This window comes from Orcinus orca, chromosome 11 (genome assembly GCF_937001465.1).
Source record: "Orcinus orca chromosome 11, mOrcOrc1.1, whole genome shotgun sequence".
NCBI classification, from domain to species: domain Eukaryota; kingdom Metazoa; phylum Chordata; class Mammalia; order Artiodactyla; family Delphinidae; genus Orcinus; species Orcinus orca.
In genome coordinates, this window is record NC_064569.1 from 99,567,066 (window position 1) to 99,593,011 (window position 25,946).

Consider the following 25,946-nt stretch of genomic DNA (forward strand, 5'->3'; position numbering starts at 1 on the left):
TGACTCAAAGGCCGGTCTCAGACTTCCGTTTGTACAGCACTAGCCCTCTGAGCCCAGGAGCCATGGGCTCTGCAAAAGCCCACCCCCACCAGGGACGCTGGCCACCTTCCTGAGCAGTCAGGCTGAGGCCTGGGGGTTCTCAACCTCGGCCAGTGTACAGTAAGGGGCTCTCAGGCAGAGCGGGACAGCCCAGGACCCCCGGGCCCAGTGGAGGGGCCCTGTGCGCCTGGCCTATCTGTCCCGCCCCACACCTGCCAGGTTGGGAGCCCAGGGGTCGTACGGAGGGTGGTCTCCTGGTGGGACCGCGTGAGCCTGCGGTGAACCCTGCGCACAGACCTCAACCCTGCAGGCTGACCCGCCCTCAGCCGGTGTCTGGGGTGGATTTCCAAGCCTGAGGTACACAGGCCACTGTGCCTCCGCTCCTGGTGACGGGCACAGAGAGGGGAAGGCTGCGGGCCAGCCGAGGGCTCCCAGATGGTTTGGGGGGGACCAGGGAGGTGGCACTGGGGGTACCAGCAGCCTCATCCAATCTGTCACACTTGGAAAAACTGTGGACGCCAGACAGACCCGTAGGCAGGATGACGCTGAGTCAAACCAGCTTCATCACTTTGCCTCCAGAGCCCCGCGTATCACAGGCATCGGGGAGGGACAGACACCTGGCCCAGCCCAGAATCTCACCCCAATTCCTCCACGAGGGACGGCACAGTTATCACCACGGGTGTTGAACAGCACAGGGCCTGCCAGGTGGGGACCACCTTTGGGGGCGACTCAGCCCCGTGAGCACCGGCATCTGTTTCCTGCTCTTACGAACCCAAACCCCGGCAGCTGTTTTCTCTGGCACAGCCGTAGCCGGACTCTCGGCCTCCATAACAGGAACTCCATGGGCGTGGACGGCCCCGCCGGCGCTGTGTCCACCCGGGCCTCTGCCCCTCCCTGTGACCTGAGCTTCCCGCACACGGTGATCAGCCGGGGCTGGGCCTAACCTGTCCACAAGCCCAGCCCACCTGCTGCCCGGAAAATAGACCTTCGGGGCCTTGAAAGGTGCCCAGTGCTTTGTGTCACAAAGAGTCGGGCCCTGGGACTTCCCTGGTGGTCCAGTGGCTAAGACTCTGCACTCCCAATGCAGGGGGCCTAGGTTCGATCCCTGGTCGGGAAACTAGATCCCACATGCTGCAACTAAAGATTCCGCATGCCGCAAATGAAAGACCCAGCACACGGCAACGAAGATCCTGTGTGCTCTCAACAAAACCTGACGCAGACAAATAAATAAATACATATTTAAAAATACAAAATCGAAAAAACGGGCCCTGGCCGGTAACTGCGTCCCGAGCAAGGACTGGGATGTAATACAATTCCACGTCACGTGTCTCAGCTCCATCACTAACAGCCCTGGGCAGGTGGACCGCCCAGCACAGGTAAGCTGCCCGCTGGCTCCACCCCTTTCACCTGCACTGATGGAACGAACTTTGCTCTCCTCCAGAACACTCTGTCACAGGTTCCACCTATTTCTGCTTCAATGACTCCTTAGAGAATCTCGGGAAAGCTGTGGCCCCCACCCCCCGAAAAAGTCACACTCGGACCCCCCAGCCCATCCTGTGGGGCACACGGGCCGAGGGGAGGAGCGTCTGACTTCCAAGGAGAGGCCGTGGGTTGCAGGCCAGTGAGCGGCTCCAGGCAGGACTTCTCCTGGCCGTCGACTCGCTAATGAGCTCCGGGCATCTCCAAGGCGGATCCGGGGAGCTCACCCAAGCTTATCTGGCCTCAATCTCGTCCTTTTGGTTTACCTTAAAGCGCATCAGTGATTTTTAAATGATGACAGTTATTTAACACCATACTGCTTCAAAATGAATGAATTGTTTAAAACCTGCCGGTATCTACAACTACAGGGGTGGGGTCAGGGGAGAGGCCCAGGCCTTGATGCTCACAACGCGGTCCAGCGGGGAAGCAGGCAGCTGGAGGAGCCCCTGGGATGCCGAGAAGGGGCATGGGGGTGCTGGCCCCGGGGAACTGGCCCTTCGGGCCTCAGGGTGCCCGTGAGGAGGCACACAGCCACCGGGAGGCCCCGCCAGGCCCCACCTCGCTTCTCTGACCCTCATGGACTCCCAACCTCACACTGGCCCTGCTCAGACGAGGGGCTGTGACCTGCAGACCCATCCAGGAACCCCAGCCTCTGCTCTAACATCACCCACCATGGTGCCCCCACCAGCCCGCTCCCCACCAGGACCCAGGCCTGGGGACACACGCGCCACCAGAGGCTGGCGGCCCCGGGCACCCAGCACCCACTGCCCCAGGCCCTCACCTTGCTCGCAGTTCTTCCCGCCGAAGCGGAGCGGGCACTCACACAGGTACGTGTTCCAGCCGCTGACACAGGTGCCCCCGTTCTGACACCAGGTCCCATCGCAGAAGTTCCTCTGAGCAGCGCAGCCTGGAAACAGAGGGCATGGCGTGGTCTCAGAGTGGGAAACAGGAGTAGAGCGTGACGCAGGGGGACTGCCCCTGTTTCCTAGCACTGACCCACATGCTGGGGAAACACCCCCTGTGGACACAGCCGGAGGCAAGGCGGGCAGGCCTGGGACTCTCTGGGGCTGTCAGAACCTAAGACCTGACATAGCATGGAATGCAGTGCCCATGTCCGGAGACCATGGGCCCCTAGGCCATCCCACCCTCTGGCTCGTGGGATCGTCTGGTGACCGGTTCAAGACCCTGGGGTTGCGTGTCCGGGTCAGCGGCAGGCCCGCCCACAGCTTCACCACCGCTCCAACGCTGCAGGACCCCAGACCCAAGAGCAGCAGGATGTGGAGGGGGCCCCTCCCGCGTGGCCGCCGCAGCCCCACGATTCCCCGACCGTCCTGCCGTACCCGCCCTGGTGCCATTGTTGGCGATGAAGCTGGCCATGTCCACGTTCCTGCCGTCGATGGACAGGTTCCGCATGCAGCCCACAAACTGCCGGTTCTGCACCGGGAAGTCTTCGGGCAGGTTGGGGACGCCCCCCAGGAGCAGGGGGCCTGTCAGATCCAGGGACCTGTGGAGGCGACACCAACCTCTGGATGGCCGGACGGCAAGAGCAGCCCCGATGCTGCTGTAACGTCCCAGGGGCCTCTGCCGCAGGGCACGCTCGTCATCCTGACCGTCAATAATCCAACGGGTGCAGGGGCCAGGGAAGCAGGCGGCCAACAGGCCCAAACACACGTGTCAGATCCTATTTCCGGTGCCACCACCGGCTCGCAGCCTCTCTGTCCCTTGTGTCAGATCCTGACCAACTGGGGGGTTGGGGTGACCGCCCGAGTCCTGATTGCTGGCCGGGCCAGTCCACACCCAAACAGGACGCCACCTTCCTCTGGCCTCTAATGGCCTTGAGGGGCGGTCACAGCAAACTAGAACCCTGGTTCTGCAGGAGCATTGGCATGGCCTTGGGCAAGGAGCCGAACCGCTCCAGGGCACAGCTGTCCCATCAGTAAGATGGACGCATCCCACCTGCATCACAGCTGCGGGGAATCCGATGGCAAAGGTGTATTTCACACCAGATGCTCAGGATAGACCAGGTTCTTCTAACTGGTAGGCCAGGTTCTTTGAACTGCAGACCAGGTTCTCCTAAGCTTATTAAACATCCCACCAAAACACAATTAGGGATGAGTCCAGCATGAACCTTTGATCTGAGATTTGAAGCGGGCATTATAAACTTCCACGTCAGCATTTCTCTGACCTGAGTTAGGACGGGTCCTGGGGACCTCCAGATCCACATGGTGACATGGCCACTCTGATCTAACGGAGGGAATTACTGACTGAACACTGAATCACAGGGACCAGCCCGCACTGGAACAAAGTCAGGGATCCTGTGGAGACAGGGCTGGGGATGGCTTCTGGGGTCAGCAAGCCGGCCGTCACAACCCTGGGGATGGCCTGGCCACTACTTTGACAGATGATTCTAAGGGGACTTATTCTAGAAGGTTCTAATGTGTTGGAGGGAAGAGGAGGGAATGTGACTACAGCCCAGATTGGGGCTGCCAGAGCACTGGGTCCAGAGTGCCCTGTGTCGGGGTCCTGACCTGGGCGACCCTTTTGGAGCAGTGGCCATGGGGGGTGGGCACCAGGGCCCGTCTCCCGGGACACTCACTTTTTAGAGCCACTCTGAGTGCCCTGAGCGGCACAGCTGTAGTTCCCAACAAAGTTGCCAAAGCGCACGGCCACGGCCGTGTCACAGTCGTCCACGGTCACCACGGCCACCTTCTCTCCAGACGGCCCGTGGGGCAGGCCCAGGCGGCCGATGTTGGGCTGTGGGAAGAGAAAGCACGGAGCCGTCAGCGTGTTCTCCCACCAGCGTCCCCGACTGATTCCCCAGCCCCTGCACACGCCCCCCGACCCGTGGAGGGTGAGAGGCCCCCTGGCCTCGCGTTGAATGAGTCCCCAAACCAGCTGTACTGGATTAACAGTGAGCCCCCCAAATTTATGTCCTTCCCAGAACCTCAGCATGTGACCTTATTTGGAAATAGGCGTCTTGCAGATGTAATTGGTTAGGATGAAGCCATATCGCAGTAGGATGGACCCTAATCCAACGTGACTGGTGTCCTTATAAGAAAGACACAGAGACAGAGACACAGGGAGACATCGTGGGACAACGGAGGCAGAGGCTGGAGTGATGCTGTCACAGCCAAGGATGCCAGCGCCCCCAGCATCTGCACGAGACGCGAAGGATCCTTTCCTAGAGCCCTCGGGAAGCGCAGCCCTGCAGACACCTTCATTTCAGAACTGGGGAGAATACATTTCTGCTGCTTCAAGCCCCCCAGTTTGTGTATTGTTACAGCAGCCGACACCAAAGCCCCAGGACCCCTCCTTCTGAATACCTGATCCTGCCTGTGAGTCCAAGCACTGGCCGGACCATGTCCACGCACCTCCTTACCAGGTTCCTGCCCGCTCCGTGCTCCTGGGGTGCAGACTGCCCGGCCTGCAGACAGCCCCCTGCCTTCCCCCACCCAGCGTGGTGCCCCCCAACTGGGCCAGGAAGCTGGCGACCTCCAGTACTCACAGTCACTCACTCCTGGGCTCACGCCCTTCCTCACCCTGGGATGACCCTCCAGTCCCTTTTGCTGGCCCGAGATCGACCACCCTTTCTGCCCCCAGACCAAGCCCCCCTTCGCCCCCCAGCTTCCCCCCTACGCCCGCCAGATGTCCCTGCGGTTCTCAGGCACTCAGTCTCCCTGCCCAGGGCTGGTTACGAGAATCCCTCTGGGATCAGGGACACCGGGTGCAGCATGCCCACTGCTGGAAGAAGCAGGCTCCCCTCTTAAGGAGGCTGTGGTTCGCCTCCAGGGATCGAGCCCCTCTCCCCAGGCAGCCCGCCTGTCGCGGGCATCCCTCTCTAGTCTCCTGGCTGCCCTTTGAGAACACCGAGCACATCCGCCCAGACGGCCCTCAGACCCCTTCTAGCAGCAAAGGTGGAGCCTGTTCACACCGGCCACGGAACGTGGGGTGGGCTCAACGTTCCAGACGTGCCGAGGGCAGGCTCGGGCTCAGGCTCCTGAACTTCCTGCCCCATCTGTACGACCTGGACAACAAGACCTGCATTCTGTGAGGTGGCCTGTTGGTGAACCCAGATGGTGCACGTGAAGGGCCACCCGCACCCAACACGCAGTGGCCCCCTTCCTCCCCACGGAGAGAACACCTTCTCCCAGTCCCGGCAGGGCCGTCCCACCACCCATACAAACAAGGGCCTAGTGCCTCCACGTGACGGCTCTGGGGTCAGGTCGAGTTTATAGCTTGATGCAATTTGATACTTCTTTATAACAATATTAGAAACGGGGAGTTGTAAAAACATAGGCAATTTAATTAAATCATCCTCAAGGTCTTTAAACAGGGAAATAACAACTGCACAATTCATTCCAAACCATCAGTTTTTCAATAGGAACAAGGAAGTATCCATTTGATTGAGGACCCTGGGCTGAAAAGCAGGACGTGGAGCTTTTGGTAACGGGAACTCAGCCAGGAAGCCAAGTTGTGTGACTTCAGGAGGCCTCACTCACCCTGGCGGCGTGCCCTGGAGTTGTGCAGCGCACAGCCCGCACCACTGTACCTGGAAACCCCAGCTGGGCCTTCTGCTCCCCTCGGCCAACCATCTGACCTGGACAAGGCTATCACTATACCTCAGTCTCTCTGTATACAGGATAAGGATTTAATGTTAGAATACCCATCCTCTCTGTGTTACAGGGACTTGGAGGGTGACATCAACATCAGACACAGGAGTCTCCCTCAAACCCTTCTCAGGTAAATCCTACCCTGCCTCCTGACATTCCAGCTCATGGATAATCCTTTCCATTTTCTTTTCCATCAGTTGATGAGATCACAAGGTCGGCCAAGCTATATCCTTAAAGATTTCACCTCTGGTTAAGCAACAGTTAGGTACGTATAAGAAATAATCTGTTTTCTCCCTCTGTAATAGCAGCCCGCATTAGAGAGCACGTCCAAGCGCTCATTATGGGATACTTAAGTATTAGGTGCGATCCGGGCGAAAGAACCGTCCCTGAGCTGCGCGAGCCCCGTATTATCTTTACAACTTATCATTTACGTTTTTGGGGATGGGTGTGAGCCTTCCAGAGGAAGGACGTAAACAGCATTTATACTTGGGAGGCTTTACTGACACGAAGCTGCTGTTTACACAACTGCAGTCGTTGTAAACGGTTCCTCATCATCAACAGCTCAGAGCCACTCAGCCACGGGATCCAAGCAGAAGGAGTGAGGAAAATTGGAGGCGAAAGAGAAAAAAAAAAAAAATCAGCATTTGTATTTAGAGCAGCACTTACTGACTTGAGACAGTCCCCTGGTAAGACAGATTTCAGAGTCTGGCGTTACTGCATCAAAGCAGCAAGTGTGACTTCCGGGAAAACAAACATCGCCCAACGCCTGCTTCCTGATTCCTGCTCCCAGACCCACCAGCCATTGGGCCAAAAGAGACGGCCCTTTGGACCACAGAACCAAGCATTCTTAGAGTGAGAACCAAAAGTCCCAGCAGGAGAGACACACAGGGAGGTACTGGGGAGAAGGAACGACGTCCGAGCGCCGGTTTCTGGCTCCGCAGAGCACCCTGCCGCCCCACCCCTGCTCACGCTGCCCCAGAACGAGCTTAACCACATGCCAACTGTCCACGTGTGGTCAGGATCACCAAGAGAACAAGAAGGGAGCACGGGCAAAGGCCGCAGGTAACAGGAAACAGTGCTGCAGGTGACCCAGGATACACAGATGGGGGTCCTCACCACATGACCCAGGACCCCACTCCCAGGAATAGACCCCAAGAACTGAACACAGGGGCTCAAAAACTTGTTCAAAAAATGTTCATAGTAGCACTAGTCACCGTAGCTAAAAGGGAAAACCACCCAAAAGTCCATCAACAAACGAAGGGGTGAACAGAATGCGGTAAATCCATTCAATGGAATAGATTATTATTCAGCCACAAAAAAGAATGAGATGCTGGTTATTTCTACGATGTGGATGGACCTCCAAAACATCGTGCCACGTGAAAGAAGCCCGTCACAAAAGGTCACACGTTGTATCGTCCAATTTATATAACGTGCCCAGAACAGGCAAATACACAGACAGAAAGTAGATGAGTGATTTCCAGGGGCTCGGGTGGCGGGGGAATTGGGAGGGGCTGCTAACGGGTACAGAGATCCATTGAGGGTGATGAGAGTATCTCAGATCGACCAATAGACAGAGGCGGTTGGTTGCATGATACTGTGAAAGCACTAAATTCTTCATTCTACGTGGTTAATTTTATGTGAATTTCACCTCAGTAATAATAAAAAAAATTGGATGGGCATCCACCGTTCACAATTCCCCCGGCCACTTTCTACCTGGACATTTGAGAAACTCCTTCCCCATTTTTATCTGTAAAATGGGGATAAACTACGTCCCACTGCTTTCCTGTCAAGGCTCACAAGTACGAACAGGCAAAAAGAGCAGTGAATGTTCTCCGTCAGGGTCGGGAGGTGTGCGTGTGATGACACGGCCAGCCTGACTCGATGGGGGCGGGGACGAAGACCCCAGCAGGCGTGTTTGATCTGGGTTCAGCTCATCCGTTTCTGATGAGGGAAGACAAAGCATAGCTGCATGGCCGGCAGGTGGGACGAAGGCCGGGCGGGAAAGGAATCAGGAGAATCGGGAGATGTGGACGGTGCGCGGCTCAGGTCCGCACGCCCACCCCGCGTGTCTGCAAGAGGGAAGGGAGGGCTTCCCTGGTGGCGCAGTGGTTGAGAGTCCGCCTGCCGATGCAGGGGACGCGGGTTCGTGCCCCGGTCCGGGAGGATCCCACGTGCCGCGGAGCGGCTGGGCCCGTGGGCCACGGCCGCTGAGCCTGCGCGTCCGGAGCCTGTGCTCCGCAACGGGAGAGGCCACAGCAGTGAGAGGCCCGCGTACGAAGGCCCGTGAGGCTCTGTGGGCATGGGTGGGGAGGAACGAAGAATAAAAAGCAAGACAAAATGAACTGCCCCTTCATATTTCTAAGATGAATTTTTAAGTTTGCACAAAAGAAGAAGATAGCCCGGGAATAAGGGGGCCACATGGCAGTTATATGAGGATCGTCTCAATTCTCGAGTTAGAGGGGCACTGGGCACAGGACGGGCGAAGGCCCGAGTCCCCGTACCTCCCCATCCCGGCCGGGGGACCCCTGCGCCCGCTCACCCCCAGCCCCGCCCTGTAGCAGCCCGGCGTGGACACCCGGTGGCCGAGCAAAGCCGGCACAGGATCCAAGAAATGGAGGCACAGGCCAGCCGGCAGGGCCCGCAGGTGGTGCCGCTGACACCGCTCCACGTGCACAGGCTGCCCTGAACAGAACCTGCCACAGGGCAGGCGGAATCGGGGCCACCGAGGACACACCTGCCATGCCCATCCCTGCCGCCACCTGAGAAAAACCCTGAAGGACCCCGTGTGTGCTTCGGGGGAACCAAAACAACAAGCTTTCTTTGCAAATCTGTGCAGATCTGGGCTCCTGGCTCTCGGCGAATCCGCCCAAAGTCATCACTTGCGGGCCGGCCCTTTTTATTTCCCTCCAGCTTATTTCTTCTCCCGGCGCAGCCCCTCTCCCGGTGTTTCCAGTTAGAGGCTCCAGGGCAGCCCGTGGGGATTGTCTGTGAGCACAAAAGCGCTTGGTCCTTACGAAGCGCTCACATTTCTACAGCTTTTTAACCTGCTGCAGACAATTCCTCATGGGGGAGGCGGATGGGGGTTCAGTTTCAAATGCTGGATGCAGGGGAAGGAGGCGTAGGGGGGCCTCGAAACCAGACACCAGGAGGGGCAAGTCCTGGGAACAAAATGGATTCACATCTGTGTCAGAAATGATTAACCAACATTCGTATCAAAGAATTCACAGATGGCTGGGCTTGAGGAATGTCACAGAGTCCAAAGGCAGCCCTGAACGTGTACCGTGAGGTTCGGACCCGCCGGGTGGGCTAGCTGAAGGCAGCCCACGGGCCGGCAGCCGCACCAAGAAATGCGGGTGAGACACTCCACTGGTCCTGGCACAGAGGTGATGAGACCCTCCTCCGAAGCAGGTGTGGTGTCTCTCTGAAGCTAAGAGATAAGAGGAAAAGACATCCAGACACACAGGCTTCCAGGGTCCAAACCAAATTCCCAAGGAGCCTCCCACAAGGACTTTGCTGGAACTCAAACAGCAGATCAAGGTACTGCGTCCCCGGGGGCCCATGGCGCTCCCACTTGTGGGCAGGTCACAGGATGGTCTAGTGGACACTGACCCTCAGCTTCCCCGCCTGTAACATTCAGGGGTGAATCCCCTCCGGCTCCCCAGGCAGGCCGCGGCCTCTCTCAGACCCCTGCTTCCAGAACCCCCGCCACTGACCAGCCTCCACCAGGTGCTTCGGACGCCACGAGGCAACAGATTTAAGTCCACATCTCTACTTTTTTTTTTTTTTCTTTTTGCGGTATGCGGGCCTCTCACTGCTGTGGCCTCTCCCGCTGCGGAGCACAGGCTCCGGACGCGCAGGCCCAGCGGCCATGGCTCACGGGCCCAGCCGCTCCGCGGCATGTGGGATCTTCCCGGACCGGGGCACGAACCCGCGTCCCCTGCATCGGCAGGCGGACTCTCAACAACTGCGCCACCCGGGAAGCCCAAGTCCACATCTCTTATGGGAAGGGATTCACCCCCAACGCCACCCAGGCAAGGAGCAGAGAAGGAATGTAGGAAAGACAGATTAAGGGACGTGGCAGATTTTTCCTGACACTCCAACCAACTGCCAACCCCTCGCCCCTTCTGACTGTTCCGGGGGCACCTACGTCTCAACTTGCCCCGCTCCCCCCGAATGAAGCGTCTGCAGCGAGGATCCCACTCACGCGGAATCCCAGGCCCCGGGACAGCACGGCACGGCACGAGGAATGGGCGCCGCCCACCCACATCGGGTTTACCTGCACCCCGATCTGCCACGCTGCAAAGGCTACACTGACCAGTCCGGCTCCTCCAGGGCAGTGGAACTGCCAGACAGCTTTGGAAGTCGGCACAGGACTTGAAGTCTCCAGATGGACAAAATGGCTTGTCCAACGGGAACCAGACTGCCCCTCGGTGTGGAGCTGCGGCAAGCCGCCCAGGGTCAGGAAGTGGTTCATCCCCTTGCCTGCAATTTCCATGGGGGGTTGGGGCCTCTTCAGCAGCATCAAGGAGTCATTCCACGGCTTCCCTGGTGGCGCAGTGGTTAAGATCCGCCTGCCAATGCAGGGGACATGGGTTCGAGCCCTGGTCCTGGAAGATCCCACATGCCGCGGAGCAACGAAGACTGTGGGCCACAACTACTGAGCCTGCGCTCTAGAGCCCGTGAGCCACAACTACTGAGCCTGTGTGCCACAACTATTGAAGCCCGCGCGCCTAGAGCCCGTGCTCTGCAGCAAGAGAAGGCACCGCAGTGAGAAGCCCGCGCACCGCAACAAAGAGTAGCCCCCGCTCGCCCCAACTAGAGAAAGCCCGTGCGCAGCAACAAAGACCCAACACAGCCAAAAATAAATAAATAAATAAAATAAATGGGGGGGAAAAAAAGTCATTCCACAGGAAAAAATACTTGCAAACGATGAGACTGACAAGGGCTTAATTTCCAAAATATACAGACAGCTCATACAACTCAATAGCAAAAAACAAGCAACCCAATCGGAAAATGGGCAGAAGACCTAAACAGACATTTCTCCAAAGAAGACATACAGATGGCCAAGAGGCACATGAAAAGATGCTCAACATCACTGATCATTAGAGAAATGCAAATCAAAACTACAGTGAGGTACCACCTCACACTGGTCAGAATGGCCATCATTAAAGAGTCTACAAATAGCAAATGCTGGAGAGGGTGTGGAGAAAAGGGAGCCCTCCTACACTGTTGGTGGGAATGTAAGTTGGTGCAGCCACTATGGAGAAAAGTATGGAGGGGCCTCAGAAAACTAAAAATAGAATTACCATATGATCCCAGCAATCCCACTCCTGGGCATATATCCGGACAAAACTCTAATTCAAAAAGATACATGTGCCCCTATGTTCATAGCAGCACTATTCACAATAGCCAAGACAGGGAAGCAACCTAAATGTCCATCAACAGAAAAATGGATAAAGAAGATGTGATACGTATATACAATGGAATACTACTCAGTCGTGAAAAAGAATGAAATAATGCCATTTGCAGCAACATGGATGGACCTAGAGATTATCATACTAAGAGAAGTGAGTCAGACAAACACAAACACCATATGATATCACTTATATGTGGAATCTAAAATATGACACAAATGAACCTATCTATGAAACAGAAACAGACTCACAGACATAAGAATAGACTTGTGGTTGCCAAGGGGGAGGGGGTTGGGGGAGGGATGGACTGGGAGTTTGGGGTTAGCAGGTGCAAACTATTATATACAGAACGGATGGACAACAAGGGCCTCCTGTTTAGCACAGGGAAAACGATATTCAATGTCCTGGGATAAACCGTAACGGAAAAAATATGAAAAAGAATATATGTGTATAACTGAATCACTTTGCTGTATGGCAGAAATTAAACACAACATTGTAAATCAACTATACTTCAATAAAGTTTTTTAAAAAAGAAGTCATTCCACCATGTTCAGTCAATGAAATTGACAGGAGAAACCCAGAGTTCCCCCAGATTAAGCTGTAAACAGATTTATTTCTTGAGTTTAACATTAAGACTTTAGCCCAGGCCTTCTTGACCTTTTTCCTTTAAGACATGGGACACCTACATCCTAGGAGGGACACAGCAACCCCTTAGGGTGTGGGCAGCAAACTGCTGCATTGCAAGCCTGACCGGGCCACCAGGTGGGCCACTTACGGGCCCCCAGGGAGGGCAGACATCCCTGGCTGAGGGGGCAGGTGCTCCTCACTCCCCCCCTGCCGGTGCCCTGGGGCAGGGGACGCACTGCTGAGCCGGGCAGCCTCTCCTAGAGAGCGGCTCAGTTCACAGCTCCCACCTCCAGGGTCATCTGGAAGAGTGGACCTGAGCCCCTTTGCAGAGTCCCTGCTGCTGGGCTGGCTGTCACACCAATGCGGGTGAGGGCCTAAGGCTGGCAGGGGACGGGGGACAGCAAGTGTCCACAGCCTCCAAGGAGCATCACCTCCCAAAGGCCAAAAGGTCACATCCCGACCCCACTTAGGAAAGTCACACGTGACTCCCCCCGCCCCTCCGCGCCAGATTCAGCTGTAATGTGGAGTAAAAACAGCACCTCCCTTGTGGGGTTAAATGCATACAGACGTGTGTGAGGGGAACATTCCATGAAGTTTGCTGCTGCCGTGTTACTGCTAAGAAAGACAGGAAGAAAGCCAAAATACACGCAAATGGCTATTCTCCCTGTATTTTTGCTGTCCTATTTTCCTACATTAAAAGTATACAGTTTCTTTTACATCTGTAAAGAACAAAGGAGCAATTAGCAGCCAGCGCGTCACTGCATCTTCGTGGCAGCCTCAGCTCCTTCTCCAGGGCTCAAACACAGAGCCACCCGCAGCTCTGAGTCCTCCATGTGTTCAGTTATCCAAGAAGATACTGGCCTGTGGGGACGGACTCTTTTTATTTGGGGAGCGTTAAAAAGAAAATAGTTTTAACAAGGGTCAGAACCAACTGGTCACTTTAAAACAAATCACAGCAGAGCCTGCTGGTCCGTAGGCAAGGAGGTTACCCAATTCCTGACAACTGTGGCCACAGGTCAAAGGAGGTGCTTTTCTGATGGTCGCATGATAGGCTCAGACATGGAGGAACCGAGGGCTGGGAGGCGGAGGTCCACCGAGCGTTGCCTCTGTGCTCCGCACAGTGTATAAATAAGCATCTCCTAACGGCCCCAGTGATCTCTGGGGGGATGACTTTTGCTCTGGAAAAGACCCATGAGGCAAGGTGCAAGCCCCTCACTGGGCCCGGCCCCTCACCAGACAAAGCTCTGGAGTCGGTGAAAGGGAGCCAGGAGCCCCTCAGCTGCTGCCCCTGCTGGGCTGGCCGTCGGTGTCAGGTCCCCTGTCTGTGGCCACCTGGCCAGGCAGGCTCCCCAGGTTTTCTGGAACCCAGGAGTTTATGTAGATTTGCGTGGAGGGAGTCTTCTCCAATGCCAGATGAAGGGCTCAAGATGGGGTTCTTTCAGTTTTAACAGCACCTTCTTGGAAAGCTGGGGTAACACGTGCCTTCTTTGGGGGGCTCTGTGGACAAGAAGCTCCTTGGCACAAAGTGGGAGACCCTTAGGCAGCCCGTGAGGAGCTCGCATCCCTGCACTCGTAGGGCCTATGAATCTGACCATCGGCTACTCCCAGCTGGACCAGAGATGGGGGAGGGGCACCCGAGCAGCTGCCCCTGGGGTACTCCGCTTGCCTCGGGGACTGGCGCCTGCAAGTGGCTCCTGGGGTCGCAGAGATGGACCCTCTGGGCTCAGCCCACACAGTCCTGGGAGAGGAAGGACAGGGACTTCAGCAATGACAAAGTCACTCTGGGCTACGAGGGCTCACGGGTCACAGGCCATCTTTTCAGAAAACCTCCTCGGACAAAGGGAGAAAGGCTTTCAAGAAACGTGCACAGGGACTTCCCTGGTGGTGAAGTGGTTAAGACTCCACACTCTCAATGCAGGGGGCCCGGGTTCGAGCCCCAGGCAGGGAACTAGATCCCATATGTATGTGGCAACTAAGAGTTCACATGCCACAACTAAGGAGCCCATGTGTCACAACTAAGAGTTCACATGCCACAACTAAGGAGCCCATGTGCCGCAACTAAGGAGCCAGTGTGCCACAACTAAGGAGCCCACCTGCCACAACTAAGACCCGGCACAACCAAATAAATAAATAAATATAAAAAAAGAAGAAGAAAAAAGAAACGTGCACACTCACCAGTACTCACTCCTTTGTGTGCGTGCACACCCCGCCTGCTCCTGCTGGGACCCTAAGAGGCTCCTCTCTGTCCCCAGACTCCAGACAGCGGCAAAGACCCCCAGACCCTCAGCTTCTCCCTACAGACCCGCAGGACCTCCCACTCGCCTCCATCCCCTTTCTGACCAGCTTCCCCAGCCCCAGCCCCATCTGCAGGCCTCGAGGTTGCCCCGCTGAGAATCCATCTGTGATGAACGTGGAAACGGAGGGGGGTTTGCCGGGTTGGTGGGGAGGAAGCACGGACGAGGCTGGAAAGGCTGGGAAGGGAGGGGAGAGGGATGGTCACGGCAGGAGGGCACCAGCGGGGGACAGCTGCCCGCCCACAGCTCCATCCAGCCCTGGCCCTGTCCCTCCGTGTCCCCCTCCCAGGGCGGACGTGAGGACCTCGCGGTAACGTGCTGGTCCCGGGGAAGGCAGTAGGCGTGGGGGGGCAGCACCTCATGGCAGAGTGTTGGAGGCCAGTGAGAGGGGGTGAGCTGGGCACCCTGGGTGTGACACGGATGGCAGGTGGGGGAGCATGGCCACCAGACAGGGAGCTGCCGTGAAGTCGGTGGTGCCCCAGGCTGCAGGAGACTTTCCGTAACAGGCGTGGAGCAGGGGCCCAGGGTGGGGCTGTGTGCGTCCCGGGGAGTAATTCCGTTTCCATAGCAGGTGACTCTGCCATCTGACAGGGCCGTGTTTGGAAGGGAAGCAGGCGACCGTACCAGCTCCCTGGGCCGCCAGTAGGCGGGCACCCCATCCCCTTGGGGACCGTGGGCTGGGCTCCCACTACGGTTATGGGAGCATTGATGTTGGACGACCCGTGGGCCCAGACACAACAGAAGCCATTTCCCATCCCGAGAAACTGGCCAAGGAAGCAGGAAACGCAGCCAGGGAGAAACAAAACGATTCACACCCCAGACTGGGGACTTGAACTTGAACAGGTGAACCTGCCCAGTAGGAAATGAGCACGTGCGGGGCATCCCACAGACTCATCTGCAACACGTCCATGCTGGCACCCCCCGTCGGGGGAGGAGCAAGGCTAAGCAGACCCTGCTGCAGACACGGGGACAGTAATCAGCCTGCCTGGGTACCTCCTCCATCACAAAGGCTTGACGGACTTGGCAAACGCTCACCTACGCTTTAAAACAGTTTAGCCTCCTTATCTTGTGCATTCTTTATTTTTATTTATTTATTTATCCAACGCTTGGTGAATTCTGCTTCACAATGAGAGGAAGAGCCGACGTCGAAGGATCAAAAAGCGACGTCGCTATGGACGCTCGGCTGCCACAAGCCAGTTATCCCTGTGGTAACTTTTCTGACACCTTCTGCTTAAAAGGATCGTGAGGCCCCACTTTCACGGTCTGTATTCACACTGAAAATCAAGATCAAGCAAGCTTTTGCCCTTCTGCTCCACGGGAGGTTTCTGCCCTCCCTGAGCTCGCCTCAGGACACCTGCGTTACCGTTTGACGGGTGTACCGCCCTACATTCTTTAAATCAAATGATTTTCTGAGCAAAGAATTTAAATGAAGAAAACAAAAATTGTTCATGACCCCATCACCCAGATGACTCTTGCTGTATTCTTTAAGAAAACATGAAACACGTAAAGTATCGCAGAAAGGTACAAAATGAACACGAAAGCCGCCTCCTTTCTCATCAACCTTAATCCCAAAGGTATCCACGTGCAGCAGACTGTTTGCAAAAAGAGCTGCAACAATGCCTCCTGGCACCGAGTCACAGGAATAACAAATATCTGATGTTTTAAGATACCACGCTTGGGATGGTTTATGACCCAGCACAGCTATCTGATACGTGCTGTCGATGCATTTGTTTTGCGGGTAGGACGATACCCTTCAGAAAAAAATTTGCATATGGCAGCACACATCTGTGTATCTTTCAAAGTTCTTTTAATTAAGTTCTTGAGTTAATTTTAGATGCACATGCAATTCTAAAAAATAACAGAGATCCGATGTGCCCTTTACCCAGTTTCCACCAATGGTAAACATCCTGCAACTGAGAGTATAACATCACAGCCCAGATGTGGACGCTGATACCGTCAGGATGTAGAACATTCCATCACCAACAGGACCCCACCTGTTGCCCTTTCACAGCCACACCCACTTCCCTCCCACCCCCACCCCAGGCAACCACTCATCTGTTCTCCAATGCTATCATTCTGTCATTCAAGAATGTTATACAGGGACTTCCCTGGTGGCACAATGGTTAAGAATCTGCCTGCCAATGTAGGGGACATGGGTTGAGCCTTGGGCCGGGAAGATCCCACATGCCGCAGAGCAGCGAAGCCCATGCACCACAACTACTGAACCTGTGCTCTAGAGCCCGCGGTCCACAACTACTGAGCCTGTGTGCCACAACTACTGAAGCCCACGCGCCTAGAGCCCGTGCTCTGCAGCAACAGAAGCCACCGCAATGAGAAGCCCGCGCACCGCAACAAAGAGTAGCCCCCGCTCGCCACAAACTAGAGAAAGCCCGTGCACAGCAATGAAGACTCAATGCAGCCATAAATAAATAAATAAATAAATAAAATTTATTAGGGAAAAAAAAGAATGTTATACAGATGGAATCATACAGTACACAAGCTCGTGAGATTGGCTTTCCCTGCTCTCCATAGTTTTCTCTTACGTGTATCAGTCGCTCGTTCCTTCTTATTACTGAATAGTATTCCGAGTTCCATGGTGTGGATGTACACAGTCTGCTTAGCCATTCACCCACAGGGGCCTTCTGGGAGGTTTCCAGTTTGGGAATGCTAGGGAAAGAGCTGTTGTGAACATTTGTATACATGAGTTGTATCTATAATCATGAGGGATATTGGCCTGTAGTTTCTTTGGTACTGTCTTCATCTCATTTTGGTATTAGGGTAATACTAACTTCACAAAATGAACTGGGAAGTGTTCCCTCCTCTTCTGTTTTCTTAAAGAGACTTTACAGAATTGGTGTAATTCTTTAAACACTTGGTAGCGTTCTCCAGTGAAACCACCTGAGCCTGGAGATTTCATTTGGGGGAGTTTTTAAAATATACAAATCCAATTTCCTTAATAGTAATGTAGCTATTTGAATTATTTATTTCACATGGGTTGAGTTGTGGTAGCTTGTGTTTTCTGAGGAACTGAGAATTTATTCCTGATACTAGTCATCTGTCTTCTCTCTTTTTTTTTTGGGGGGGGGGGGCAGTCAGTCTTGCTAGAAGTTTGACATTATTGATTTTCCCAAAGCTCTGTTTCATTGATCCTTTCTGTTTTTTTTCCTGTTTTAAAAACCACTGGTTTCTGCTCTTATCTTTATGCTTTCTTTCCATCTACTTGCTTTGGGTTTATTTTGTTCTTATTTTTGGAGGTTCTTGAGGTGGGAACTCATATTATTGACTTGAAACTTATTCTCTTTTCTAATATAAGTATGTAATGCTATGAATTTCCCTCTCAGCACTGCTCTACCTTCATCCCACATATTTTGGTATTTTGTATTTCATTCCTTTTAAATTAAAAAAATTTTAAACAAACTTCCTTCCTCCCTTTTCTGAATAATTGAATACTTCAGTCAAGTCTCTACGAAGGCCCCTTGTTCCCAGCACCTGCTGGAGTCAGTCAATAGATTCAGGGCTGAGAGAGGTAGCAGCTCACAAGGCTGAGGCTGAATGAGAAGGGCAGCAGGGAGGCAGCCTGGTGAGGGCTGAGGGTGATTGAGGATAGCAGCTAAGTGAGGTGGTGGAATGGTGGGGTTGGCAGACTGTTTAAATAATGGTGGACTGAGATAATAAATAACTATATTGAGGATAATGGGAACAAGGTTTCTCACTGAGCAAGAAAAGATTTACAAACATGGAAAGGGAAAAAACTAGAATGACTCTGTAGTGCTGGAATGGAATTCAAGGTTTTCAATAAGTAGACACAGAAATAAATATGAAGTTCAGTATGTGTATATATGAGCATGCACACGTACCTATACATACATATATTCACACATCCATGTCCTAGCTCTGCCCAGTGAGAGAGATTGGGAGTGAGACACCCTAGGAGCAATGAGCATATCTAGCACCTGAATCTTGGTTTCTAAATACCTTTCTTTTTTTCTTTTTAACATCTTTATTGGAGTATAATTGCTTTACAATGTTGTGTTAGTTTCTGCTTTATAACAAAGTGAATCAGTTATACATATACATATGTTCCCATATCTCTTCCCTCTTGTGTCTCCCTCCCTCCCACCCTCCCTATCCCACCCCGCTAGGTGGTCGCAAAGCACTGAGCTGATCTCCCTGTGCGACGCAGCTGCTTCCCACTAGCTACCTATTTTACCTTTGGTAGTGTATATATGTCAATGCTACTCTCTCACTTTGTCCCAGCTTACCCTTCCCCCTCCCCACGTCCCCAGGTGCATTCTCTACGTCTGTGTCTTTATTCCTGTCCTGCCCCTAGGTTCATCAGAACCATTTTCTTTTTTTCTTAGATTCCATATATATGTGTTAGCATACGGTATTTGTTTTTCTCTTTCTGACTTACTTCACTCTGTATGACAGACTCTAGGTCCATCCACCTCACTACAAATAACTCAGTTTCGTTTCTTTTTATGGCTGAGTAATATTCCATTGTACATATGTGCTACATCTTCTTTATCCATTCATCTGTCGATGGACACTTAGGTTGCTTCCATGTCCTGGCTACTGTAAATAGTGCTGCAATGAACATTGTGGTACATGACTCTTTTTGAATTATGGTTTTCTCAGGGTATATGCCCAGTAGTGGGATTGCTGGGTCATGTGGTAGTTCTATTTTTAGTTTTTTAAGGAATCTCCATACTGTTCTCCATAGTGGCTGTATCAATTTACATTCCCACCAACAGTGCAAGAGGGTTTCCTTTTCTCCACACCCTCTCCAGCATTTGTTACTTGTAGATTTTTTGATGATGGCCATTCTGACCAGTGTGAGGTGATACTTCATTGTAGTTTTGATTTGCTTTTCTCTAATGATTAGTGATGTTGAGCATCTTTTCATGTGTTTGTTGGCAATCTGTATATCTTCTTTGGAGAAATGTCTATTTAGGTCTTCTGCCCATTTTTGGATTGGGTTGTTTGTTTTTTTGATATTGAGCTGCATGAGCTGCTTGTATATTTTGGAGATGAATCCTCTGTCAGTTGCTTTGTTTGCAAATATTTTCTCTCATTCTGAGGGCTGTCTTTTCATCTTTTTTATGGTTTCCTTTGCTGTGCAAAAGCTTTTAAGTTTCATTAGGTCCCATTTGCTTATTTTTATTTCCATTTCTCTAGGAGGTGGGTCAAAAAGGATCTTGCTGTGATTTACATCATAGAGCATTCTGCCTATGTTTTCCTCTAAGACTTTTATAGTGTCTGGCCTTACATTTAGGTCTTTAAGCCATGTTGAGTTTATTTTTGTGTATGGTGTTAGGAAGTGTTCTAATTTCACTCTTTTACATGTAGCTGTCTAGTTTTCCCAGCACCACTTATTGAAGAGGCTGTCTTTTCTCCATTGTATACTCTTGCCTCCTTTATCAAAGATAAGGTGACCATAGGTGCGTGGGTTTATCTCTGGGCTTTCTATCCTGTTCCATTGATCTATATTTCTGTTTTTGTGCCAGTACCATACTGTCTTGATTACTGTAGCTTTGTAGTATAGTCTGAAGTCCGGGAGCCTGATTCCTCCAGCTCCGTTTTTCTTTCTCAAGATTGCTTTGGCTATTCGGGGTATTTTGTGTTTCCATACAAATTGTGCAACTAAATACCTTTCTTTATTAAAAGAATTCAGAGTTCTGTGGGTAAAATGACCCTTCTCCCTCCATCCCTCTCTCTCCCTCTCCCTCCCTCTCTTTATCTCCCTCTCCTTCTCACTCTCTCTCTCCCTCTCCCCTTCTCCTCTTCCCTACGCCACCCCTTCCATATCCTCTGGAGCATCAGTTCCTGGACAGCAATTGAGTTTTATCTCTTTTGTCTTCTGTATATCCCCGTACCCTAAACAGTTCCTGGCACACGGTAGGCAGTCAATAACTGCTCCATGTATTAATGAATGAACAAAGGCATGAAGGAAGGGCTGCAGGGAGTGACGAGGGAGGCCAGGCAGCCACACCCAGAGGACCACATAAACCACAGCAGTTCTGCAGGACCCCAGGAGAACTTTCATCAAGACCGGCCTGAAGCAAGATTCTGAGTGGAAGCCCTTGAGTTTTCTGGAACATTTGTGGAAGCAGAGGGAGACGCCTCTGACCCCAGGGTGTGGTGGATCACACCCCTCTGCACCACCCCATGCATAGCCCACTCCCCTGGAACCCCTGGAATATAGTGGGTGACACAGACCCAAGAATGAATGACTTGAACAAGCCAGGTCTGAAGTGCAGCCGGGGCAGAGTAGTCCCTAATGAACCCTGTACCAATGGCCCCTTCCCCAAGGTCATGGGAATCTCAAGCACTAGGATGCTCTTCTCAGTGATCTCAGAGGATGCTGACACTTGAGAGAAGCAGCTCAGCTGGGGCTCTCACTTCACGAAAATGCTTTCAGCGCTGGACCAAAGACAACCCTTGTCATCTCAGAATCACTCGAACCAGAACGGGCCGACTGCCGAGGTCCCGCCCAGGATCCTATCAAACTCCTCCTGGATGATGTGTCAACATCCCCGAGGCCCAGCTGGGCTGCCAGACAAGGTGAGGACCTCCAGGTAATCCCTCCAGACGCCCAGTGCAAGGGCCTTGCCGGGCACACAATAGGCACTCAGTGAGTGAGTGACTGTCCTCTCAGGCGTCCTCCCCAGGAAGAGCGGAGATGCCACATTACAGATGCTTCCACAGAAGGGTGCTTCCCCCTCCCCACGGCCCCCAGGGTCTCTACACAAACATTTTGACACCGAAGGGCAAGGGGAAAGGGCAGACACCCCGAAGAGCCCTGACTACCACCAAACCCGAGTTCCAATTGCAAAGAAATCATTTTAGAACTATCTACACAAAACTATCGTCTCAGAACAACCTGCACAAACTCCTCCATCGGGCGCATTCACTCTTTTGCGAGTTGGCAGGGGAAGTGTTTACCTATCGTGCACAACAGTCTCGGGAAAAAAAGCACATCTGCGACGAAGTGATGACTACAAATCCTCCCCAAACCTCCAGGGGCGGGTGTGGGCGGCGGGGCTCTGGGTCCCATCTGCGCTTGACGGAGTTCGACATGTTTCTGCAAAGCGTTGTCCGCCTTTAAAATACCTTCCCAGGAAAACGCCCAGCCCCAGCGGGCACCCAGGCTCCACCGAAGGTGAATTATGCCACCAGACCTTCCCGCTTCAAATGCCACCAAGCAGGGAAAAAAACGTAAACTGGCTCTGCCTGGCTCCCTGCCTGGGGGCACCAACCCATAGGAACCACGTCAAGCGGCCCTGTTCTCTGATTTCTGGCTGCCTTGGCCCACGGGGAGCCTAAGGAAACGGGAGGGAGCGCCGTCAAGAGGTCGCTTCTCTCCATGACCCCTCCTAGCCGGGTTCCATTCTGCCCTCTCCCCTGGTTCCTCTCGGCCTCAGGGCTGTCACAGCCCCGGGTCCTGCACTGCCCAACGTGGGTGCCCCACACCGTGCGGCCCTTTGGTGATACGCCCTCCTGGGACCATCCTGGTGAGGTTTCCACCTATTTCCTGGGTGTGTGTTGGGGGTGACTGGTAAAATAGCCCAGACAGGCTCCTGGGCCCCAGCAGACTTGGGGAGGGTGCAAGGGGCCCCAGAGGCTTCCCACACAGGACCCACTCTAAGGACCAGACATGACGTGGATGACACAACAGATGCCCGCAGAGCAGAGCGACTCGCCCCTCCCAGACCACTTCCACTGCTGCCCTCCTTGCCATCCGTCTGGCCACGCTCCCGCCTGACGTGGGCCCTTCGCACTGCCCCCACGCCCCCCTCCAAACCTGCTCCCTGCCGAGGCCCGCCCGGGCCCCTGGACACGTGAGTGCCTCGGGCCCTGAGACACAAAGCTCCCAAGAGACAGATGTCCCTGATGCAGAGCACTTTGAGCACTTCCCGTTGTGTGATGACGGAAACCACAGCAGGGGGGCCTCAAGGTCTACCTGCAAACTGCTCGCTTTCCTCCATCAAACAGCCTCGGGCAGGAGAGGAAATAGCTGAACTGGCAGCAGGGGAAAGGCCTAATCCCGTGCTGAGGGTCTGCTTCAGGTGCTGCTGAAAGTCTGGCCCTGGGAACGGAAGCAGCGGGTGGCAGTGATCCACCGCCAGGGCGTGTTCTCTCACGTGGGCTCCTCCTTCCTTCTCCCGGGGGCATCCCGGGGGCCCTTTAGGAGTGAGATGCCTCCTCGGTGCTCCCTGGAGGGTCTCTGCGAGCAGACCCTCGAGATGCTTCCTGCATGCCTGACGACGGTAAAGAATGACGGATGCCTCCGGACCTGGGCAGGGCTGGCCGAGCCAGAGGTTCCGTCTCTGCTCAGCTGTGACAGGCTGCTGCTGCAGCCATCGGCAGGTGACTCTGGAACACGCCACGTGCAGGTGCTCTGGTGGGCAACCGAGGCTGACATAGCCCCGAAGCCCAAAGTCTTCAGCCGGCCCTGGGAGATGCGTTTCCCATACAAGCAGAAAGGAAAAGGCACCACGAGTGCGCCCTTTGCTTCCCTGACGTGGAGCATGGGCCCCAGAGGGTCCCCTCGGCCCATCCCGACTGGCCTGCACCCTGCCGAGTGCACAGCCAACTGCCCATCCCTGATGTCCTGGCCCTGCTGGCAAGGGGAGGAGGCCAGAGGCTGAGAGCTCAGAGGTGTGCGAAGCCCAGACTGTGGGGCATGACATCCTTGCCACGTGGCAGCCACCTGCCCCGGAGCAGCGGGCAGGCCAGAGCACCCATTGCAACTCTTACTTTTCCTTCTTTCTACTCGAGGGGGTGTGCAACGTCCCGACAAAAGCCCAAGTGTGTGTGAGCCAGAAAACCACTGACCCCTTGTCCCCAGCCTTGGCCCAGGAGGGGCCAGCCTCGCAGGAGCTCTGCTGTCGACACATCTGCTTGTTGGTCCTGCCCGGACACGGGACAGCCATCCCGACCATGTGAACAGAGGAATCGGGGGTCTGACCGCTGTCCTGCTGGCTGGAGCAGATCCAGGCCCCGACATCAGATACAACCGTTCCTGCGCTCAGCGGGACTGTGCCCCGTGCTATGGGGACACAGAGGCTCACAGGGCGTGGTTCTGGCCTCGGGGCTCATGACCCTCCAGGATGCCGGGGCACAGTCTTCGTACCTTTGCGCAGTTGAGAGCTGCCTCATCGTGAGAGAATGGCTGTGGGGAAGACGGTCTCCAGGGCAGAGAGAAGGGGCCGAAACCATCTGACCTCGAGCAGGTTGTAGGGGCAGAAGAATTCACTTGGGGGAGTCCGGGGGGCCCCTCTGTCCTCCCGGGTGAGAGAGGCCCACGGGTAGCAACTGGGGAAAGGACGTCGTGTGGGTTAAGACATCATGAAAGAAAAACCCAAGCTGTGCGTCCATCCCATCCTCGAGCCCCCCGGAGGTCAGCAGGAGGGGAGGCTCTGAGGGTCCCACGGTGCCCACTGTCTTGCACAGCAGCCACGCAAGGCTGCTCCAGGCGGGCAGCAGGTGGGTGCACCTCACACTGGCCTTTAATTGTCCCAGACAGCCGTAGGGGCACAGCTGCAGCAGAAGACTCCAGCGCTTGAGACAGGGCAGCCAGGAAATGGCAAGTGTGTCTTTGGAGGCGCGTTGTCTTCCTCTGGTCCGTCCCCTGCCCCCAACCCCACCTCCTTAACTGGCTCACGCGGCCCTGCATCAAGCAACCCGGGCAGAGCCGAGACCACGGCCCCGGGGGGCTCACAGGAACGAGGGCGGCAGGCTGTCCTGGAGGCTGCGGTAGCCCAGACCCCATCCCAGGCACCCGCGAACGCTCTCTGCTTGGTTCTCAGAATCCTGAGAGCGGCACCAGCCCCCACGTCGCTTCAGATCTGCACCCTGACCCCACCAGAACCTCTCCCTGCCCTCATCACAAATACCGTGCAGAGTTCCACACCCAGGTCAAAAGCTACCCGGCCTCTGTCCTGGGCTGGGCGACAGGGGCATCTCCCGCCCACAGACCGGGGACGAAAACCACGGTCACCGTGCAGGTGATCACGGCTGGGGGCCTAAGTATTCCGGGTGATGGAGAAATGAGACGTGTTCGGTGAGCCGTATGGAAAAAGGAGGCAGAGGGCTCCGATGGCCGAGTACAGACTAGGGGAAGGACAGCGACAGGGAGGGGTCTGTATGACACAGACCTCAGGCCCAAGTGGTGGGAGAGGTCGCCCATCCCTACTGTGTCCAAAAGCTGAAATGCAGTAGACATGAAAGACAGAAAGCACCCTTCCTCCATGGGTGTGTCTCTTACAGAGGGAGGACCCCTTGTCTGCCAGCCAAGCCCAGGCGCAAGCCCGTGGAGGCCTGGGTCGGGGCTCAGAGCAGGAGGGACCCTGGAGTTTCCCAGGAAGAAGAGCGATTTGCAAAAACCACAGCTTCGGAAAGCACCACGGCGATGGAAAGCGGGGCTTTCTGATGCAAAAACTGCCAAGGAGTTTCCTCACAAGCCAATAAACAGCAAAATGAAAGGAAACCCCCCCAAAACGCCCAGACCTTCACAGCATTTCCTAGGGGAGCCTTCTGACTCTCAGGTTTCATCCAGGTAAGAGGGGACTACTTGGGCTTTGGAACAGTGTTTGAATGGCCTGGAATTTTAGCCACCAGTAATGACTCGGCCGAGGCAGCTGCAATGAATAAGCCCTTTCTGCGTCCTTTCCCCCGTGTAGGACTCTGGGGTCCCTGAGTCTCCCCGCCCAGCGCTCCCTGGGGGAGTATCCGCCCCAGCGCAGGGCTTGGGTATCTTTACACAGACCCTCAACAAATGCTCATTTCCTAAATAACTTTTTCAACCAGCATATTTATTGAAATTTCAGAGTATAAATGCCTAAAGACCAAAAAGCTGCCAGGGCCCTCCCCTGCCCCCCCGCCACCGGCCGCCCGGGCTGAGGGTCGGGTGGGGCGGGGCCGGTCCTACCTTGTTGTAATACTGCACCTGCACCGAGTGCCACCGGCCGTCACTCACGCCCCCAGGAACCTGTGGCGCCACCATCGTCGTGGTCTCACCTGCGGGGCGGGGGGAGGTCCAGAGAGAACAGAGGTGAACAAACCACTAAGGCTAAAAGTCCTTCCAACAGTCTGGACGAATGTTCTTTCCAACCACCGGGAAAACATTTTTAACGGCTTTGTCAATATTTTCAACCTACAGAGGCAGAAGCACACTTCAATGATGCCTTAGTTTGTGGAAATTTGAGCTGTGTCTTATAAACAACACTGCAATGAACATCTTTGTGCGTTCTGGATTTCTCCCACAGGACGGATTCCCAGATGGAGAACCAGGGAATCGGTGGGTCAGCACGCTTGATGGCGCTGCACAGGATGGGGTGTTTCTTTGCTTTTTTGACCGTGCCGTGAGGCATGCGTGACCATAGTTCCCCCAACCACGGATCGAACCCACGCCCCCTGCAATGGAAGCGTGGCGTCCTAACCACTGGACCACCAGGGAAGTCCCGATGGGGTGGTTTTAA

The 25,946-nt window shown here is 54.5% G+C and overlaps 1 protein-coding gene across 5 annotated transcripts in view; it reads right to left on the minus strand.

Annotated features, from left to right (window-relative positions):
- CELSR1 (cadherin EGF LAG seven-pass G-type receptor 1) overlaps nucleotides 1–25,946 on the minus strand; it is a 149,399-nt gene that overhangs the window by 41,695 nt on the left and 81,758 nt on the right. For all 5 annotated transcript variants that reach the window (XM_049694601.1, XM_049694600.1, XM_049694599.1 and 2 more), the window contains 4 exons: nucleotides 25,397–25,485; nucleotides 4,115–4,272; nucleotides 2,859–3,022; nucleotides 2,300–2,425 (listed from right to left, as the gene is read on the minus strand). In XM_049694601.1, coding sequence (XP_049550558.1) covers nucleotides 2,300–2,425; nucleotides 2,859–3,022; nucleotides 4,115–4,272; nucleotides 25,397–25,485 — 537 coding nt within the window. The remainder of the gene's footprint in view (nucleotides 1–2,299; nucleotides 2,426–2,858; nucleotides 3,023–4,114; nucleotides 4,273–25,396; nucleotides 25,486–25,946) is intronic.